This window comes from Solenopsis invicta, chromosome 3 (genome assembly GCF_016802725.1).
Source record: "Solenopsis invicta isolate M01_SB chromosome 3, UNIL_Sinv_3.0, whole genome shotgun sequence".
In the NCBI taxonomy this organism is placed as follows: domain Eukaryota; kingdom Metazoa; phylum Arthropoda; class Insecta; order Hymenoptera; family Formicidae; genus Solenopsis; species Solenopsis invicta.
The window spans coordinates 26451294-26472605 of NC_052666.1; the positions used below are offsets into that span (position 1 = coordinate 26451294).

The 21312-nt window shown below is 37.5% G+C and overlaps 1 protein-coding gene across 1 annotated transcript in view; it reads left to right on the forward strand.

The window, feature by feature from the left end:
- Positions 1-21090, forward strand: part of LOC105207898 (midnolin-A) — a 47741-nt gene extending 26651 nt beyond the window's left edge. Inside the window, 4 exon segments of the mRNA XM_011177578.3 lie at positions 2014-2101; positions 15466-16629; positions 17547-17886; positions 18123-21090. Coding sequence (XP_011175880.2) covers positions 2014-2101; positions 15466-16629; positions 17547-17886; positions 18123-18388 — 1858 coding nt within the window. The 3' untranslated portion in view covers positions 18389-21090.
- The last annotated feature ends 222 nt before the right edge of the window (positions 21091-21312 follow it).

Here is a 21312-nt window from a genome sequence, read left to right on the forward strand (position 1 = left end):
TCTTTCTTTCTTTATTCATTTCTTTTCATCGGCATCATCGTCGCCTCGGCGTTTCCTGCGAGTTATGCCGTTTTAAGAGTTGATGCAACTCGCGCTGAGCGGAGAGCGGACAAAAGCCAGGGTCTTGCGAATCCTTAAACCGGTATAAATCGCGCGTTTTTCGCAAACGGCCGCGCTTCGAGAGACTTGAAAATGATGGTGAACGACGACGACGACCGCACGTCCTCCGCGTCGCGATTTATTTAGAAAGCCGGGGAGGGATAACCGATATATAGACCGGGATGTTTATGCCGTGGCGAGAGGCGAGGCGATCGCGACCCAATTCTGTCGACTGTTGCATATATGTATTTTTCATCGACTGTATGCACGACTCCCTTCTCTCGCCACCTCTTCGTGCAGCTCCGGTCGTATCGCTTTCTTCCGTCACGCCGCTTTTCAAAGTGCCAAACTCGCGACTGCTCTCGTTCAACACTCGCTCGAAGGGAGATATTTCCAACCATCTCGCCGACCTTTCCGGCCTCGTCGTATGATTTATCGCGAGTTTCGGGCCTCTCTTCTAAGAACAGTTCACAGATGCGACGAGAAACTCTTTCGCGAGGGAATCGTAATGATCTTACGGAACGAATCCTTCAGGTTTCGTCATTATAAACTGCAGCCAATATAATGAAACCGGTTCTTCAGTTATATATCAATTTCTTAAATAAATTCCACAAAGCCTTTTAATATGGACTTTGAGCGCAACTTGCGTAAAGGCAAAGCATTTACGATCACTAGCGATTGATTATGAATAATGTTACTATAGTAAGTGTCGCTAGTAGCTTTATCGGTTAACAGCTCCACATTTTGTATGTGTTGTCGTTATTATGTTTACAAGCAACTCTTCCAAAGAGAAAAGAATAATCTGCTAAAAGAAGTTAGATATCTTCTTCCTAATGCGTTATTGTAGAAAGGAAAGGGATGGGTGGAAATTCCATTTTTTTTTTTTTTTTTTTTTTAAATGACTTATTTACACGACATAATTCTTATCAATATCAGTTTGTCAGCTATAGAGTTCTTCCAATCACTCTATTAGTAAATGTTTATTGAATATATAGAACGAAATAAATGTAATTTACAATTTACTGAAAAGGAGAGGAAAAGGATGCATTTATGAAATAGCAAGGGAGATTGTGAAATATTAACAACTCATGCGATAAAAGGCATTTAATTCAATTAAAAAATCACAAAATAATGATCTCTCGTAGACGTTACACACTAACAAGTGCCATAAAACGAGGTTTTGTGAACATTTTATAAAATATATTTTATTTGAAAAAGGTAAATTTTTTAAAATCATTTCTTTGCTGCTAGTAAGCATTATGCAATGTCCACTATGAGTTTATAAAGTTGCAAGAGCGGTTTTACGCTCGTAATGCAAGACTCACGACTATCTCACGACCCTCTCTATATGATATGATGCCGAATACACATACACATATTACGGCACACATTAAATTCAATTGTATTATTTGAAAGTTACATTCGAGGTCTGTAACATAGACTAAAGTTAAACAAATAATATCTGACATACTTCTCAAAATTAAATAATATAGAGAATATACGTTAGTAAAAATCGCTGCTACCTGCAAAACTGAAATTCAACTTTTATAAAATGAACACTAATAACTATCCTACAATGTCTAAATAGACTATAACAAAGTAATTTTAACGGTTGATCTTAGAATTTACCGCAAATAATATCATGATATCTCACGACCCCCATCTTACCTAAATGTTGAGAATATACTAAGAATATAATTATTTCAATGTATGATTAAAGAGCCAAACTCTCTACGGTAACGAAAATATAATTGTTAATAGCTTAGAGAAGTGTGTTTTCTAAAGCTTCACATTCTCCATAATTCTGTGACAAATATCGGTGTATGCTTTAAACGGCAAGGGGCAGTTCGATAGCTTTTATTTCGATGCCGGACGACGACGAAGATGCTAACCTCTTTGATTTTCTTGTTCCAGGCAACTGCGCGAAGGCACGCTCGCGGAAAACGGCCTACAGAACGACAGTCGGTTAACGCTGCTGCCGAGCGTGGAAACCGGATTGTTGGTGAGTTGAACTCTCGTGTCCCGCACTCGCACGTGGATACTAATCAAGTCGACCCACGGCGCACTTCGGCGCGCTAATCAGTAGTGATCGACGTGATTTTTAACGCCACGAAGACGGAAGATCCTGATAAAATCAGCCTGTTCCTCTTTCCGTCTTATTCTTAGTCTTTCAGGCTTAGGCATCAACACGCAGAAAAAAATTAATATCAGATTAATACTATATTGTTTTATATAACTTGCTTGAAATCTGCTTCGGTATCTAGAACTGAAAAACACGTGAACGAAATTCAGTGAATTTTAGCCATTAAATGTACATTTTAATGTACCTGCTTGAAATTTGCTTCCTTTACATCACATTAAATTCTGCTACCGATTTTTAACAGTGTATAAGCAATAATTGAAAGAATTTTCATAATCTTAGGTCATAATTTGCTAACATGAAGAAATATTGTTTTGTCATTTAAGTAAATTATGTATTTTTAAGATTATCAGATACTTTCAAGACTTAATATTGGCAGCAGAATTTAATGTAACGCAAGCAAATTTCAAGCAGGTACATTAAAATGCACATTTAATGAAAATTTAATGTTGAATCTGAAGTTCACTAAACGTACACGTGTTTTTCAGTTATAGATACATTAAATTTAATATGTAACTTTAAAAAATAAATTTGATGGCATTTTTAATGCATGTGAAACAGTGAATTGTTGATTTAATTAACATTAATTTTTTTTCTGCGCAGTTTGTTTGAATAAAATTTTCTTTATAATTATCACAATAGAGTGGTCTAATGAATATTATTGGTTTTTTTCTTCAAATTAGAACGGAGAATCTAGTTCCATCTACGATGGATCAAGAGGTACACCGATAAGATTATACCGCTAAACATTCTACTTTATCAATATACAGCATTTGGAAAGCGATCAAAGCGAATGTACGTAATTACGTACGTTTGACCTTAAAGAGTTAAGGGGAGACGCTTTTTGCACTGCTAAGAATTAAAATCTAATCGGATATATATGGCAGAATGGAGAGATACGCTCTACTTTGTCTCGAGTTCTGTTGCGAATTAGATTTATCCGGTAGATCGGCTGAAACGGGTTTGGATTCAGCTTCGAGGTTCCATCTGCCGCTGTCGACTCCGATAAGCGGAGTTTCCAGCTGGTGCTCGCGCGCGGCTGACGGAATATACACCGCGCCGCCGCCGCCGCCGCCGCCGTCTGGTTTTTCCGTCGTGTCCGCGATCGCAACCCGGATTCTCGCGCGCCCGGCATACACCGGCGGACGGTTCCCCGTCCTGGAACGGTTCCTCCTCGGCCGTTCCGCTGGCGCGGAGGACGCCGGCAACGGGGAAGAGCGAGCGCACACACGGAGGCGCGGACAAACGCCGTTAACTTTCCGGCACTCGCGTGTGTATCGCCGGGTCACTTGGTTTCTCGGTCATATCGTCCCCGACACCTTTTATCCTTCGATAGCAGGCGGATCCGGTCCGCTATCGCGATTGACATGCACCTTGTCCCTTGGCCCTTTGCGTGCCAAGACGCAGATCTTACCGATCATTTTATAACGAAAACCACGTCTAAATATCTCGTTTTTATTTCGACGCTGGCAATTTAGCGTTATCGTGGCCGATCCACGTGAGTCGCGATTGATACGTCGCAATTTGAAAAATAGATGGAAGGGACGGTTCTGCTGAAATGTCTGAAAATTTAGCTGTATACAGATCTGAAAGGAATTTTGTTGGATTGTCCAAATAATTATAAAAGACATTTAAGCTTGATGAGCAAGGCAATAAGATTTAATTTTATTTTTGCAATTTGAGTGTAATTCTACATAATTATTTTCAGATCTGTAGATCAGTTAAGTTTTTAAATATTTCAGCACTTATTTCTGCTTAACGAGAAGCTTAAAAATAAAATTATTTAGGACTTACACGTGCAACTGTACATCAGTATTTATGATGATGTAATTGGGCTCGCATTAATTTAATTAACGTAAATTAATTTAATTTTGTGTAATAATTACCGTAATTGTATCGAACTTTTTCTGCGCGAATTTCGATCCTATAATTCGTCCGTCACACTCGCGCACGGCACATCTGGCCGCGGAACGATCTGTTACAGAAATCGGAGCGCGTAAACATATGACGCTCAGGCCATATGACTTGGGGCGATGTAATGTTTCGTAAGGTTTGGCCGAGGCAAGGTAATGTAACGTAACTCTAACTCGAACCTTAACCGGTCGCAACGCGACATACAGGTGCTGCGTTCCGCGCGCAGAACACACCAGCCTTTAGGAAACAAGGTGTAACAACGCCACGGAAACGACTCTCTCCCCCTCTCGTTGCGCGCTTCCGCTTAAAAACCGCGGAGGATATTGTAGAGCCAGACGAAACAAAACGAAGCTGAATGTAATGCCCAAGACTTCCTGAGAAGAGACGCGTACGCGTGGTGTAACGCACCCTTCGCTTCACTAGCCAACGCTGCTGATTCGACTATGGATTATTTGGAATTGTATGTTCGTCTTTGATATAATAATGACATCAACAACATTATTATGTGCATACAAGATTGGTATATGATATATATGTCGGATAACAATTATAAAAAGCACGAATGGAAAAAATGCACACGTTAAGAAGATACAGCGCCAGCAAAAAGCTCCTGTTGCTATGATGTAATAAAAACAAGATGATTAGTATGTAAGATGAAACAAAAAAGATACACTGATAATGAGAGGAAATTTTTTTATTGAAAAAGAATACATTTTCTTAAAACCATGTATTTTGATGCATTTGTTCTATTTAAGTAAAAATATTTATTTTTAAATAAATTTACATATTATCTTAAGTATATAATTTTGTATTTTTACATTTTTTACATTTAAATAATGATTTTACAAATAAGTAATAATATTATTAAATTTAATTAATTAAATTGTTTTCTTAAGCCAATTTTACATTTGATCTATAATCTCAAACAAAATTCCAGATAGAAACTCTATTAAGTTGGCAAAATGTCTTATCATTTGTTTTTTTATGTAAATGAAAGTTTTTGCTTTGTATGAAAAAATGTTTTTTTATTTGCATAGAGGAAGAACGACACGAGTTTTTTGCCAATCAAATATTTATAATTTTATATTAAATTATGTATAGAATATTCAATTGTTTCTTTGACATAGTTAGATTATTAAAATAATATGACGTGGTTATTAAAAAATTCATGTAAATATAATAAAAATATATCATGGAGAATTCTTTAATAATATCAGTTACAATAATATTCATAATAATAGTAATATTTGCTAGGAATAAACTAAGTAAAAGAAATATTTGGAGTAAGTTATGGCATATCAGAAAAGATTAAAATACCCTTAACATGTTACATAACGAATTTTTAGTCGAGGATTTTATAGCGTTTAAAATTTTTTTAAGTTACATATAAAACAATTTAAGTATTTACTTAAGTAACATTTTATTAAAAAATAAAATTTGTTTTAATGCATCGATACGAGCATGTTTTTTTTTAATTAAAGACTTTTAATGTAGACAAGGATATTTCTTATGTTTAGTTATATAAACATGTAACAAGTAAGATCGCGGTCTCGGGACCAAGACATTTTCATGTAGATGATTAGATATGACAGTAAGTTAAGTTTATAATTTATGTCATTTACAATAATTCACGGGTATTCATACACTGCGTATATTTCATGCGTCTTGTTTGTTCACATATTCTTTATATAAAATTACAAATAGAATTCTGTCTCGAATTTGATCATAAATTATAGATTATGTGAAATGGGCTTTAGATTAAATCTGATATAAAAATAAGCACTAAATATTTTCTCTCTAGAATTAAAAGAAAAAAATACTTGATTAAAAATTATTTATTCATTTATTTACATAAGTATTTTAATTAAGAAATTTTTAATTTGAATGCAAGTTAAATAAGCTATTAGGGCCCACCGAGTGGCATCTATCAATTGCGAATAATTTTTTGTTGTAAGATTTTTTTTTATGTGGATATTGTATATGGAATAATGCCAGAAAGATAATTTAGAATAATTTATACAACAGGCTTGTATGTGCGTTGTTTCCATGACAAATTTCCTGTTTGTGGGAGAGTGAGAGAGAGAGGGAGAGAGAGAGGAGTCGGGATTCTGGAGCCTCGCCTCACCTCGTTTGCGAACGGACTCTCGGCTACGGGCGTCTCTAAGCCTTTCCGAGGGTTAAAGGGTTGAAGGTATTAGGGGAAGGGGTCCGTACGAAGGCTCTTTCTCTCGTTTCTCCCTGAGTCTGAAATTGACTCCGACCCGGGCTAGCAACAGCGCGCGCGCGCGTTCGCGCGTACGCATTTCCCCGGGGTCCTTATCGCGCGACCGAGACTCGCTCGCATGGCTGTCAAGGGGTCCGGCCCGCTCGACTCGGCGCGACTCTCCCGGTCACCCGCAGTCAATTTTAAAGTCGGCCTCCGCGCGATGGCTGGCTCGGTCCCTACGTGCCAACCGAGCCTGCGAGTATACGTTGCGTGCGCGTCTCCCTTTCTCTCTCTCCTGCGCGCCCTCGCCTTCAGCCCCCCTCGTCTCTAGTCGCGATCGGGCCTACAGGGCGTCGCGGAAAAAAGACACGTCTCGGTGCGTACCGTAATTATTTCCTGTACGCTACGCGCGACGGTTGCGCTCGTGAATATTCGTCGGGAATTAGATTCCCTGGCTCGATACTCGCGTTAAACATTTTTGACAGATGGACTTGTTATTTTCAGCACATTTCCAGCTGGCGTATGCATACTTTGTTAGAAATCACGACCGTTTAGCTGAATAATTTAACACTTTGTATTATGTAAACATTGCATTGCTCTCGTAACATCGAGAAATGTGAACATCTCTGGACGCTCCAAGATCATACGCGTCAGCTTCGATCCCGACGCTTTTCTTGTCCGGGGAAGGTTCGACGATCCTCCACGAGCGTTCGCGAACTTGTGGCCGCTCTTCGGCACACCCTGTAGATAGCCGCTCGTGGGTGGTTGTACGGGGCAGGGGGACGAGGCGAGACCCACGGGCCGGGTTCACACAGCTCGGCTGCGAGAGCGAGCGCCTCGCGATCGAAGAGCAGCGTTTCGTAGCGCGATTTATCTCTGCGTCTTCCTTTTTTCCTCGTTTCGTGCGCTCGCCCGACGACCCGCCGAGAGAAAAAGAGAGAGAGAGAGAGAGTGAGCCCGGTCGGCTTTTCGGACTTCGTCCGAGGCGACCAGCTCTCTCGCCTCGGCGCTCTCGCGAAATCACCGTTAGATGTTGGCAAAATGGCAGAATCCATCTTCGCCGGAGCCCGATTAATTTCGGTGCTGATGCATTTGGACCGGTGTCGCGACTCGGCATTTTTTTAACGCGTAGCGCACTCGTGATATTTCCCAGCCATTCGTCGAGGTTTCAGCCTCGACCCTCCGAATTGCCCTCCCGTCGAATCGCCCACCGATATTCCGGTGAAAGTTCTCACGGCGGGACCCGCGCGATTAGAGATGTAATGATGTCTTTCGTATTCTCCACCGGGTGCGCGTTATTGCACATCGTTAGTCTCGTTAATTCACGCATTACGTTTCTTATATACGTTATCGCTTCTCGTTTTACAGTGCGCGCGTCGTCCCTGACATTTTAAGACGCTTTTCTGTACGAGGAAAAATTTGCAACGACACGATCGCGAAACAGAAAAACCGCGTGTGGAAAGCCACACCTTTAATGTCTGTATTTTATTTTACGAACTACTTGAGATTGTAAACACAAAAAATTTTGTTGAAATACAGATCTGATGATAATTATGTTGAATTATTAAAAAATATATGTTGGACGTTTAAACTGGTTGCTAAAATGTCAACATTTTTTTGTAGTGGCATCATCATGTTCGAATGTCTTACATAATTATTTGATAGACCAACATAAAACTAGCTAAATTTTCAGATACTACAGTAAAATTGTTCTTTCCATACAGGAATCCATCGTTCAATTTTTTCTTCAAAACACATTGTCTGCCATAAATTATTTTTAAATAAATATATTGCTACCGTCATATTTATCTTTTGAAACACGTAAGGAATTTCTTTTGAATTCGAATGCTTTAGTAGTCTGCTTTAACACTAAAAAAGCCGTTAAAATAATTGATTTGTAATTTTTTTTAATTTCTCAAATAACAGCACATTTTTTTGAGATTTTCTGCTACCTTGTTGCAATATGTAAATGATTAAATTGATCGACTTACTTTCCTGCTTCACTTTCCTTTTTTTCAAAGATAACATATGCATAGAACCGTATTCAGAATCAAAACGTGTTTATAAAGATGTTACACGGAAGGAACAATTTTATTGCACTATCTAAAAATTTAGCTAAATATAGATCAGAAAATAATTTTATATTGAACTATAAAAATTATTGTGTAAGAGATTCAAGCATGATGATACTGCCACAAAAAGTTTTGACGTTGTAGTTCAATATCAGTTTTTTAATAATTTAACGTAATTATTTTCAGATCTGTATTTCAGCAAAATTGTTCTTCCCATGTAGCGTTTTTTTTTGTCACTCTATTCTTTTTTTATACATTCCATTCTGTTTTTATACATCTGAATGAACGATGAAGATAGAATGACGAAAAAGGAATAACCTTTTTATAAGCACGCTCTAAATACGGATATATTTAAAATAGTATATTACACAGTATATTTAAAATAGTACTAGAAATAGTACTAGAAATTAATCATTGGTGTTTTAATATTAAAGATATTAGGAGACAATAGTCTTCTATGCTAGACAATGGAGTTCTAAATGCTACTCGGAAAGAATGATTTTGCTAAAGCATCTAAAAATTTAGCTACATACAGATCTGAAAGTAATTTTGTTAGATCGTCAAAAAATTATGTAGAACGTTCAAGCTGATTGCTAAAATATCAAAATTTTTTCCAGCATTGTACTCCATGCCTGAACGTCCATCATAATTTTTTTAATGATTCAGTAAATTTATTTTCAGATTTTCTCTCTTATCTAGTTAAATTTTTACTTATTCAGTAAAATTGTTTTTTCCATATATCTCTTCTAACCACGTCTTATTTATCGCGAACAACAAAATCAGGACAAGCATATTTTGTGAGCAACAAATTCTAACGTTATTGTTATATACAGTTTCATTGTTCTTACATATTCAGGGTTGCCTCAGACCTAGAGAAAATCAGGAAATATCATGGAAATTTAAATCGGTCTGGGAAAAGTTAGGGAGAGACATAAACAAGTCTGGAATTTGAACATTGCTTACAATTTTTTTAAATGTTCTTATTTTAAAGAAAACTTTATAATTTAACATTTCTTCATAGTCAAATGTGTTCAAACTCACGCACTTTATAAATCACTTTTTACGTGTTAGAGCTATGGCATATAGAATGCAAACTTGAGCAATTAAGAAAAATAACTAATCACAATCATATTCCTCGATCGTAAGAAGATAGAGTAATTTATTCTATTGTATTTTATTCCATTGTAAAAATCATATTTGCCTTTATTTGCTATTTAATTTATATAATTTTTTCTTAAAAAATTATATATAGTGGCGTGGTTGTAAATCATATTTTCAAAACGCGAATCTTGAAGACTGCTCAACCCATACACTTCTAAATTTACATGCACGTTTTTTTTAGATACTAAAAACTAGATACTAAAAAAGTGCTTGACGTTTTTTACGATGCTTTGTTTTTTGTTGCAGCAAAAAGATCGTAGTAAAATCGTGAGAAACCACTATGTTGACTTCGAACAGCTGTCAGTTTGTTTAAACACAATATTTCGGAAAACAGCTACGTCAATCACTAAATCCATGTTAGCTTTATAAAGCTTGTGTCATTTTACTTTCTAATGAGTTCCGTGGGTGGTCAACGCTGTTTTGAAAAACATGACTCGAGAAAACTTAAATATCAATGCTATTCAAAACTTTAAATTTTATATTGGGAAAACACTTGAATTTTATATTAAGAGAATTCTTCATTCTTTTTTAATAGAGTTTAAAGGTCAAATAAAGAAAAGTATAATCTTTACAAAGGAATAAATATAATTTCCCTATCTTTTTCCGTTTTTTGATAACAAATTTACAAAATTAAATCTCTTTTTGATCCGTTTAAATACATATCTCTCTTTAAGATGGTTACACATTGGTCATGAAAAATTCTTCATTGTCTGGAAAACATCAATTTCACAATCATTTTTTTAGCAACTCTGATATCGTTCCGCTAATTTAATTTTTTTTTATAGCGACACATTATTTAAGAAAAAACTTATGGAACAACAAATTTTTTCTTTGGCAACTTTTTGCCGACAAACGAGCAACAAATAAAAATGTTATTTAAAATTGATTTCCCTCACTTTGTTCCGCCAACTTACAAAACCCTCCAGCTGCCTTCATCGGCGTACGTGTCGTTCGACTAACTACTTTAGCCAGTGTCTGGATTTCCGGCGTTTTGGCTTAAACGGCAAACGAAATTATCGCGTTAAGGCGTATGCCATACACACCCACTTTACGGTAAATTGATTTCGCGGCCGAAGATGACGGCAAGCCAATCGGTGGCGTCGACTATTTCCGTCGGAAATACAGAGCGACCAGTAGCCGCTATTAACCGTCAGGATAATTGCACGGAGTTATAGACGGATTATCATTGCATTTGCTCTCGTGCCGACCCGAATTTTCCTTTCATTTCTGGAATTTTGAGCGAAATGAAGGGGACGCGGAGATTGAATCGAGCGAACGAATCATTTTTTTTTTCCCACTCGCGAATGGAAAGGGGAAAAGTGAAATTATCTCCGCGTGAAAAATATTCGTGAAAATATCCGATAGAAAATTCAATTATCGTGTATGTACATTTTTGACGCAGCAAAGAGAGGAAGGACCGAAAATTCGCTAAAGTGATATCCGAGCGAGAATCACGTTATATCGAGATTTCATTTTTATGGATCTCTATTCCTTTGCTCTTTACATCTAATTGTATTTAATATAGATAACGGAAAGCGAACAAGTTCATCTCGTCAGTTATGCGATCGACCACGTCAGCGTTCAATCTACTCTTGACCCGCTATCGCTTTTATTATCGCTTTCACTCGTTTAGTTTAGTTAGTATCAGCTTTCGAGAAGTTGCGAACGGCGCCGCGTAGGGATCTCCTCGTGCAAAGTCCCTTGTGTAAATCAGTCGAGGAATAATCGAAGCGATTTAACAGTCTAACACTTTTCTGAAAGCTCTGGAAAAATTGATTTCATAATCGGGAGGAAGTCAAGTTCGTGTGTAAACGAAGCGAATTTTCTTCTTTCTTTTCTCGAGGAGTTTGAAAGAGCCAGTCACCATCGCCCGCTTCGCAATCCTTAAACGGTCCATCGCGATTCACACGGTCCATCGCGATTCACGAGTCCCATCCGATCGATCGTTGCCGCACCGAGGAAGTTCGCTGTGGGAGACTCGGGCGAGATTGGGTGCCGGGAGTGGGTCCGATTGGTTAATCGTTTTGCAAGAGCGTTTCACCGAGCGACGAGATCGGCTTGCTTGGGACACGGCTCCGTTCACGAACGAGCGAAAGAGCGCCTGATTTCGCGGCGAAGGCGAAGACGATGCAGTCTAATTCACAAGAGCGTATAAATATGCGCAATATTTTTGTTCCGGAGGTCTTAGAGCTATATAAGAGAGATAGCGATTGATCAGTTCGTCAACTCCAGCGAAATTGCTTGAAACACTTTGAAATCTGTCATTTATTCAAATAAGACATCGAGAAAGTTTGTGATGTAAAATTATATATGTCCCCCTTTTACTTGGTATTTATTATATCTATATCTATTTAGATGCGATTGAACATTTGAATTGAATATAAATTTATTTAAAAATTTGTTCAAAAAAGAAAATTTATTCTATAAATTTATTAATTATTTTTTTATTTATTTAGAGATGTTTTTATATTTAAAAAAATCACGACGTTGAGAGATTTTAATATAATACACGTGTTTTAATTTTCGATAGAAAAATAAAATTTTTAATGCAGAAAGAATTTACTGGTCACATACGTTTAAACACTGAAAAAAAGAAGTTGATAATAATGATCAAGTTTTGGTGAAATAATTTCAATGAAATGTTTAGTTAATAGAAACATTTAATAATATTTTTTGCAACTAATAACCAAATGATTGCTAAATCATTACTAAATAGTTATACTAATGATTACGTTAACCATTTAACATTTAATTGATACTATTTCATTAAAGCTTAGTAACTACACTGAGAAAAAAGTTGTTAACTTGGTAAAATTTTTTAACTTGATTAAATTTCTTTGAGTCAAATACATAAATATTTGAATTGAAAAAAATGTAGTCAAGGTAACTGTATATTATTTTAATTATTATTATCAAACTGTTCTTAACGAAAGCAAAGTGTCAATTTGGAACGTATAACGAATATGCTTATTTCCTATTTTGCTTTGGCACCACGAACGACTGATATCGATATCTCCCGTCCTTTAGCCGCGAATAGAGTTTAATGCGACACGTGGAGCGAGCGCATCGATGACTCCGATAGCTCGTGCAGCAGCGCCGTTCTCGCTGAAGCCGTTGCAACATCGGGTGCGACGATCGCGCGTGCAAGCGCGCCGGGGTCGATTTCTTATATTTAGCGTCGGCCAGATTAATAATTTATAGCGTCGCGTACGACGTACGGTATACGGCGGGTAAATTTAACATCCGCGACTCCTTTCCGCGCCGCTGTCCACCGATCACGACCTACGGATATCGACTAGCGGAGGGGCAGATTTCCGATAGTCTAGGTATCCCGAGATAGCTCGGTCAGGCTCGCCTGTGGCAGCGATAGCACGCATTCTTTTGCCAGATGGTCGAACGGACACTCGATCGCATTTTTAAACTGCGGATTACTGAGAGCGTGATACGCAGGCACGCGTGAAGGTCGCATTCTTGCATGTCGTACTTTTACGTTGCATTTTTGCCTGATCGAATCTGATCGGTCACGAGAGAGGGGCGGGCTTTGTTCTATCGAAGCTCTCCTCCCGAATCATTGTCACTATTGCGTCGTAATAAAAAAATGTGGAGAGAAGACTTCTGTTCGCACTGTATGCTTTTTGACCTAAACTATAAGATTCTCTTAGAGAGAGAGATCTTGATCGCGTTAACGACATAGAGAAGACAGAATTTGTCAAAAAATAAACGGCAGAAGCTCGTGTTTGAATCGAAAAATCTACGCGGCTTTCCACAAATTTATTTTGATAAGGTAAACGTTTTTCTAGTGATCGGACATGCACCTGTACCCGGATTCATTCATTATTAATTACAAATGTTTTTTTTTGTTTATTATAATACCAAAATTTAATTGTAATCTTTAAATTTTTAAATTTACAATTGGGCTTTAATATTATAATAAAAAAGGCATTTGAGATTAATAGAACGACTTTTTTTGCAGCAGTTAATACAATATAAGTGCATTTCACTAAGATGTTTACCTTACGTGCAAATAGATAAATCCTTTATTTAATTTCAAGCACTCTGTATTTTTTTACATTGAATTCTAATGTAATATATAAATTAATTATACAAAAATTTAACTAAAAATTGAAAATATTTAAAGATGCAACGGGCTTCGACAAAATTTGCGCTAATAATGAATTTACTTGGCACGATAAGGTTTCTAATGTACGCTTCTGATATTTACACGTGCCAACTTTATTTTATATATTTCTGGTTTATTTATTTATTTATTTATTTTTTATTTATTTGTCCTTCTGTGAAACTACAGAAAGAAAAGTCTTTCAAAAGAAACAATGGACTCTTCGCGACACAGTCGGACGTGATTCCCGCGTAGTCGGGACTTTCCTTACGAATGAGTCCGCGAATCGAATTACCGAATCCGACGATGACCGCGTCCGGCGAAAGGAAGTCCGTTAGGTGTCCGTGAGGGATGCCTAACTGTGCTCGTCGAGGGTCTGAGCCTCGGTTCCGCGAGGTTTCCTCTCTTCTGCAGGTCTTCTCGTTCCTTCCATCTCGCGCCGCGGCCTCATCGATTCGCGTGGTTTCATCTTGCATCAAAGTAGTCTGAAAAAACGTCGACGTGTTTGGTATTTTGTTATTTAAAAAAAAAATCTAAAATTTGACTCACACGCATTTCTTGAATGATTGTTGCTTGCTGTGCTTGCACCAAAGATCATTTTGCACTAGTCGATCGTACAATATTAGCGCTTCTAATTGACTGTCTAATTCAGAACGACTTTTAATGCAGGTACAGCAGCATGCAAGTTAATCATTCAAATAATTATACCTCGTATAATTTCAGCTTAAGTTAATATCGCATTTTGGAAAAACTTGTCTGGATCAAACGTTTCACAAATGTTTTTTTTTAATATATGGAATTAAATATGAATAGGATTAATTTGACGAATAAATTAAAACAATATTGTAAACTTTTTTCTAAAATATAGAAGAATTAATTATGTAGTGATTAAGCATATTTTATTTTAGAGTGAAGCTTATCTTCATGACATAGTTTCATGTCATAATTTTTGCTTAATTAGGTATTTCTTTTTATCAATAAGCGATAGCGCAAAATAAGGAATTGTGTCAATATTGAACACAAAAGTTAAGAATTAATATCACTAATACTAAATAATATAATTTATCTCTGTTATTATTATTATTAACGACCGAAACACAAATCTGCATGATTAATAATACCCTGTCCTTTGGTAATAAATTTTTTGAAACAAAATTGTATTTTTTGTTCTTTGCATTTCTTCTTTTCTTGTTTTATAGTACTATAATCATTTTTAGTCATTTTACACCGTAATAATTCTTACGTTATATTTATTTTTAATTTAGATAATAGCACGTCTTTTATTTAAACTGTTTAAATAAAATTGTATGAAAGATTAACTAACATTATGTTAACATATTATTTTACAATTCTGTAATAATTTTGCAACACACATTATTTTAAGTTCAGATGATATAGCATGTCTTTCATAGAACTGTGTCCAAATGAAATAAAATTGCATGACAGTTTAAGAAATATTATGTGGACATAACAGAACTATATTATTATAATAATTTAATAGTAATATATATGCAATAATTTTTGTGCATAATATACTGCTATTTTATAATACCCAATTTATATACATTAATAAATATGTTAATAAAAAGGAATTAATACGTCACTGTTGCTCAAATCGCATTGCGTTGTATTGTTTATCTCTAAGAAGTGAGCAAGCAGTTCTCTCACGTTAATCGTATGTCTTTCGATAGCGACATCAAATACGTAGTCAAACTGTTATCATTTCTGAAATAACGATCCTTTTCCATTGTTCCAGGCGCAACGACCGGAGCAGAGCGTAATGCAGGCCTTGGAGAGTCTCAATGATTCACAGGTGAATGACTTCTTGTCCGGCAAGGCGCCGCTTAATCTGACGATGCGATTGGGCGATCACATGATGTTGATCCAGCTGCAGCTGTCCACCGTAACTCCGGCATCGCCGACCACCAGTCAGGCGAGCTCCGCCAGCAGTACCAGTCATAGTCATCATAGCAGCAGCAGCAGCAACAGCAGCAGCAGCAACAACGTTGCTAGCTTACCCAACGGTAGCAATGCCACGAGCATGTCCAATTTGTCTAGCGGTCACTCGTTGCAGACCAGAAGGTTCTTAACGGCCAGATCACCGGGAAATATCGTCAAGCCGCAAAACGTCAGCGGAGCACCGGCTAGCAGAACGTCGCATCTAATTAGCAGCCTTGCCAGCGCCCTACACGCAGCCGCCAGCTACAGCAGCAGTGGCAGTTTACCCACCGCCAGCATCACTACCACGACCACCAGCCCGGTATGCTCCAGCCGAGTCACAACATCCTCCTCATCCGTCTCGGCAGCGTCAATTAGCCCAGCGCATTCATCCTCGTCGTTCAGTAACAACTCGGGCCAGTCTCAATCCACACGTGGCAATTCGCACGGCGTCCCACCTACGAACGGCAGTTCTTCCAGCGCGTGCCAGCCCTGTCCAGTCTATCACCACCATCATCATCATCACGGCCACCACCACGGTCATCATCATAACCACCATCACCATCACCATCATCACCATCATCATCACCATTCGAGGAACAAACCCAGCTTGCCCAATCTTTCCTCCTCCTCCTCTTCTTCATCTTCCTTCAGTTCGGGTTCGTCCCCGATTCAGGAGCAGTCCGCCTTGGAGCCGATATCCTACGACACAACGCTACCCAGGAAGAAACTCTGCAGCGGCCACCACCATCACGGCCAGCCATCATCGTCCATCACCAGTGGTATGGACGTCACCAGGAGTCAGCACGAGGAATCAAATCCGCAGAGTCCGACATGTACCTCATCGCTGATGCTGGAGCAGTCGCCGCCCAAGCCCGCTACCCTCGACACTCGAGCGCTCGCCGAAGCATCTCGCAACCTCACCCAGAAGCTGAAGCAGCTCTCCTCTGAGGTACTCACCTCGCGGGTCGACCTCGCAGAGGTATACATTGTTACCGAAGCCAGTTCTCCCCTGTGTATCATTATTCGTCATTTATATTCGTGATTGCACATCAAATTAAGGTCCTAAGAGGTGTGCCGTGATCATATCCGGTCGTATCCGCGAATTGAATTGTCTGTCATGATTTAGTCTCTTTACAAATTAAATTGTCTGTCTTAGCGAGACGAAATTCTTCACTGACACTAAATTAATTTTTTCGTGAATAAGAATTCAAGAAAACAAATGCTTCTGTTTGTGTATACTCTCAGGTCCTTAAATTATTATATTTATGTATTATGTACTTTAGCATCATTTTATATTATTAATGTTAATAGTGTTTAAATTTCATTATTTCAAAGTAAAATGTCTCAATTAATATTATGCATTAATATTGATTTCATATTATACTTTTTATAAAAAAATGTTCTAAGTTTAACATTACATATAAAATTTCTATTTGTTTTGAAACTACATATAATAATTTCACACGCATAAACTTAACACCTTATAACATAATAATTTGATTCTCTTCATATTCATAAGCTTAAAGAAAGTCTCAAAAGAGAAAAATTCAGACTTTTTTTCATAATATACTAATTTGCTTAAATGATACCATAACACAGTTACGCATAACTTTGGTGTATATTAAATATTTTACAAATTTATAAATTTTTCTAAAAAAAAATTAAAAAGTTTAAAAATATAATATAAAGAGAGAAAAGGCAAGGGGATAGAAACAAATTTTTACAACTTGCTTGCTATTAAAATAATATATTTTTAAAATGATATTTAACAAGCAAGATATTTTGTAAAATTTTTTTCAAAACTTTATCAGAAGATTGGACATAAGTATGAAGATAACTATATAAGGACATATTAATAAATACATTACAGAATCTTACGTGCCTCTTTAAATTTAGGAGAACGCGAGACGCAGGCAGGGTGCGATAATAGAGAGTATGCATCATCATGGTAAGGGCGTGTATTCCGGTACGTTCAGCGGTACTCTGAACCCAGCCCTTCAGGACAGGCACGGTCGGCCGAAGCGAGACATTAGCACCATCATTCACATCCTGAATGACTTGCTCTGTGCAACACCGGCTGCATCCGCAGGCCACTATAGGCATCATCATCATAGGCATTCGCATACTCGCCAGCAATCCTCTTCAATGTCCACATCTTCGGCGAGCACCGCAGCCGCCGCGAGTGGATCTACAACGACGGTTGGCTGTCATGACTCTACACCAGGTTATTCCAGCGGTGTGCATTTATAATTTTATATCGAATAATTCTTCTAAATAATAAGATTAAGAAAAGATTTTATGATATAATTTGTGTGCAAAGTATCAAATTTGTATAACATGATTTAATTATGTATTTAATATCTTGTAATTATAACGTGTCATTATTTTTATAAAAAAATTTATAACTTTTTAAGATCTTAATATCATAAGTCTCTATTAATACTAATGCATCGCGTAATGTTTGGAATGCAGAGGAATTGTCGAAGGAGAACGAGGCGACAAAGGGCAAGATGCGTCGGCTGCGCTTAGTCATGGAGCAACGTCGTGCTAAGAGAAAAGCCAGGCGGCAGGCGCGAGCGGCGCCATATACCACACAGTGGGCCGCGATGACTCCTGCCGATCCGAACCACGAGCCGAACACGTCGACTGCGACCTCGAGCACCACCACCACTAACAGCGCGGAGCCGCAGAATGAGCCGGAGCTTCAGCCGTGCAGCCCCGAACCGGTCGTAGCTTAAATACCACGTCACTAACAGTCAATTCACGGCACAGTAGTATCCTCTATATTCGTATACATAGGATATGATTGTCGTTTTCGTTTCTACCTATCGCACTGATTTATTCCGAAGGAAGAGTATATGCAGGGTCGAACGTGTCCTATCACGCAATTACATTCGCTCCGTACAACTCTCGTTCCGCACAACCAAACGCTGCAAAACGTTTTAAACGTTTGATTTGACACCTGTTTTTCGTTGATACCCCGGTACACGGTCTCAATCATTACCGCGGATCCGCTGAGTTTCTCTCCGTATTATGCAAGTGTTTCGCTTTCTCCTATTTGCGTTACCTTATGCAAATAGACATAATTTGCGAGGATTCGCTAGCCGACGAATCAGAAGACAAACTCCAATCGATCCTTTTTTTCTTTACCTTTTCTCACATAGAATCAATCATCCCTTGATTAATATAACGTTTCTTTTTTATATCTCCTGTTTTGTCTTTTTGGTTTTAGGTGTTCTGATTTTAAGAGATTAGTTCTTTTTTCTCTACTTTTCTTATTAAATTCTTTTAGATCAAAATCTTTTCTGCAATACAACATGCATTGTATAGCATCACGCATTAATACACAGTCGTCCCATAAAAAAAAAACCACTTGCAATTCACTTTCATCCATGGACGCATCGTTTCAACTCAATCGTGCGTTTGCTTATTACTATCATCAATGTGACAACGCATCGTGATTATAACATGAACGTTTTCCGTGATGCAAACGTGATGTGAAGCCATAGATTCGCATCAGGGCATTTGGATATTTATAAAAATGATCGTGCGTGGCGTTACCGCTATACATTAGGCAATATATAGTGTTACCGCTATAATAAAAATGTATATTACACATATATTATACATATATATATATCTATATCTATATCATTACCATTACATGTATTTAGTATAACGAAATACTGGGTATCTTACGGCTATCGTTTCCGAACGTTAATAAAACGGTGATCTCGCAGTGTTTGGCCGGACTCAGGACTTGATCGTAGTTGACAATAATTACGCTCGGCGAATGAATCAGTGTGACGGTTTTACGTATTTATACATCGACATCGCGCGGGAAGTCGATGAATCGTTCTGAAAGAAAGAAAGAGAGAGAGAGATTGAGAGAGAGTGAAAGGAATACAGAGAGAGAGAGAGAGAGAGAATGAAAGAAAGAAAGAGAAAAATAAAGAGCAAAGCTCTTATTAAGGCTCCTATTAAGGAACTTCCTGCTAGAAGTAAAACTCGCCGATAAACACGCCACACGCGTTTAGGAAACGGAAAAAAAGAGAAGCAGAATCGCCATAGTTTCATCTGTGCGCGTTTACTAGACTCTCTTGACTATTCTCTCACTATCAGGCACTCGAAGTCTTATACGTAGATGCGAATAGAATGATCACGCGCGTTTGCATGGATCGTCAATGCGAGGGAAATGCAACAGGCAAAATCTCGCCGCGTCCCGCTCTCGACGACGCAACTCGTTGTTGCTTTTAAAGTAAGAAGAAGAAAGAAGAAATATGCCACGAGATAATTCGCGCGTGACAGAATCTATGCAAATTTGTACTTTACGTCCCTTGCGGACTGATTGATCTAAATAATCGCGATTTTTTTGTAAGTAGCAAGTGCACTTCCCAACGTCTTCTTCAGATTAAAATTGCACTAACTGCATGCAGATGTACGTTGGAGTATTTTCCATTTAAACTTTTTCAATAATGTCATCGATTGTTGGCGATGTTTGTACGTCTATCTGCGTATTGTACACACGTGCACGATCACGCATAAAAAATGTAAAGTAACAATACAAGAATAAGATTTAAACGAGGTAAAGTGAATAATACAAAGGCTGACTGTATTTTCAATGCTACTGTCTGGCCTGGTAGACTGGAAATTGGATGAGATACAAAAATATTGTTTTATTCAGTATCTTCCGATATTTGTGTTCGTTTTACGATATCTTCAATATTTAGTTAATATTTGTCAAGTCAATATTTCAGATTCGTTCAGTCTACCTTCAGTCGTTAATCATATTTATGCACTCTAGTAAAAGAAAATATAGTAAAAGGAAAGTGAAGAAGATACGAGGGAAATGAAAGATTATTTTTTACGTTATATGTAATTTAGAACGATCCAAGAATAGAGGATTATGTGTCTAAGTGAGGCGTAAAGTGGTTCAAGTTGAAAAGAGTTGCGTTGGAAATAGCGTGTTCATATCAGTTCTTGTGGCACATATGACATATGATGAAATATGCTGTATTTCTTAATCGTTGGTGAATCATATCTCGACGCTTGGTTACCCTTTGCCTCACAGGATCACATTATACATTATTCTTCAAGGAAATAAGACGAAAAAGGATGAGATCGATACGCTCGGGGAAAGCGTATAAGACAGTTCTGTAGGATGAAAAGTTGCGTGATCGTATTTCATGGCGTGCTACGGCCCCACGATTTAAGTTTAAGTTAATTAGGTACTACCAGATAATACAGTGTCACATACTACTAATAGAATACATTGCGTTTAGGTTTACTTTAGGAAGAAGAAAATATTATTACCATTATTACATTATTATATATCATTAGTATACCGCTATTACAATTTTTGCAAAACTGGCTCAATATTGTAATATACGACTATCGGAACCTTTATCGAGTACCAAAATAAATAAGATTGCTTGCTAAACCAGGGGTATGTTTATTTTGCGGTTCTTCTTTGCATGTGAGGTATCTGGTGCCGTTATATACGTTTATTGTTATACATACACATACACTTAATCTCATTTGTTTCTATAATTATTTTGTTCATCATTTTTATTCAACGATACGACAAGCAAACAATGCAAAAGAGAACGCTTTCGTTATTTGAGAAAACTTAAAGAAAAAAAGAAAAACATATGAAAGGCAT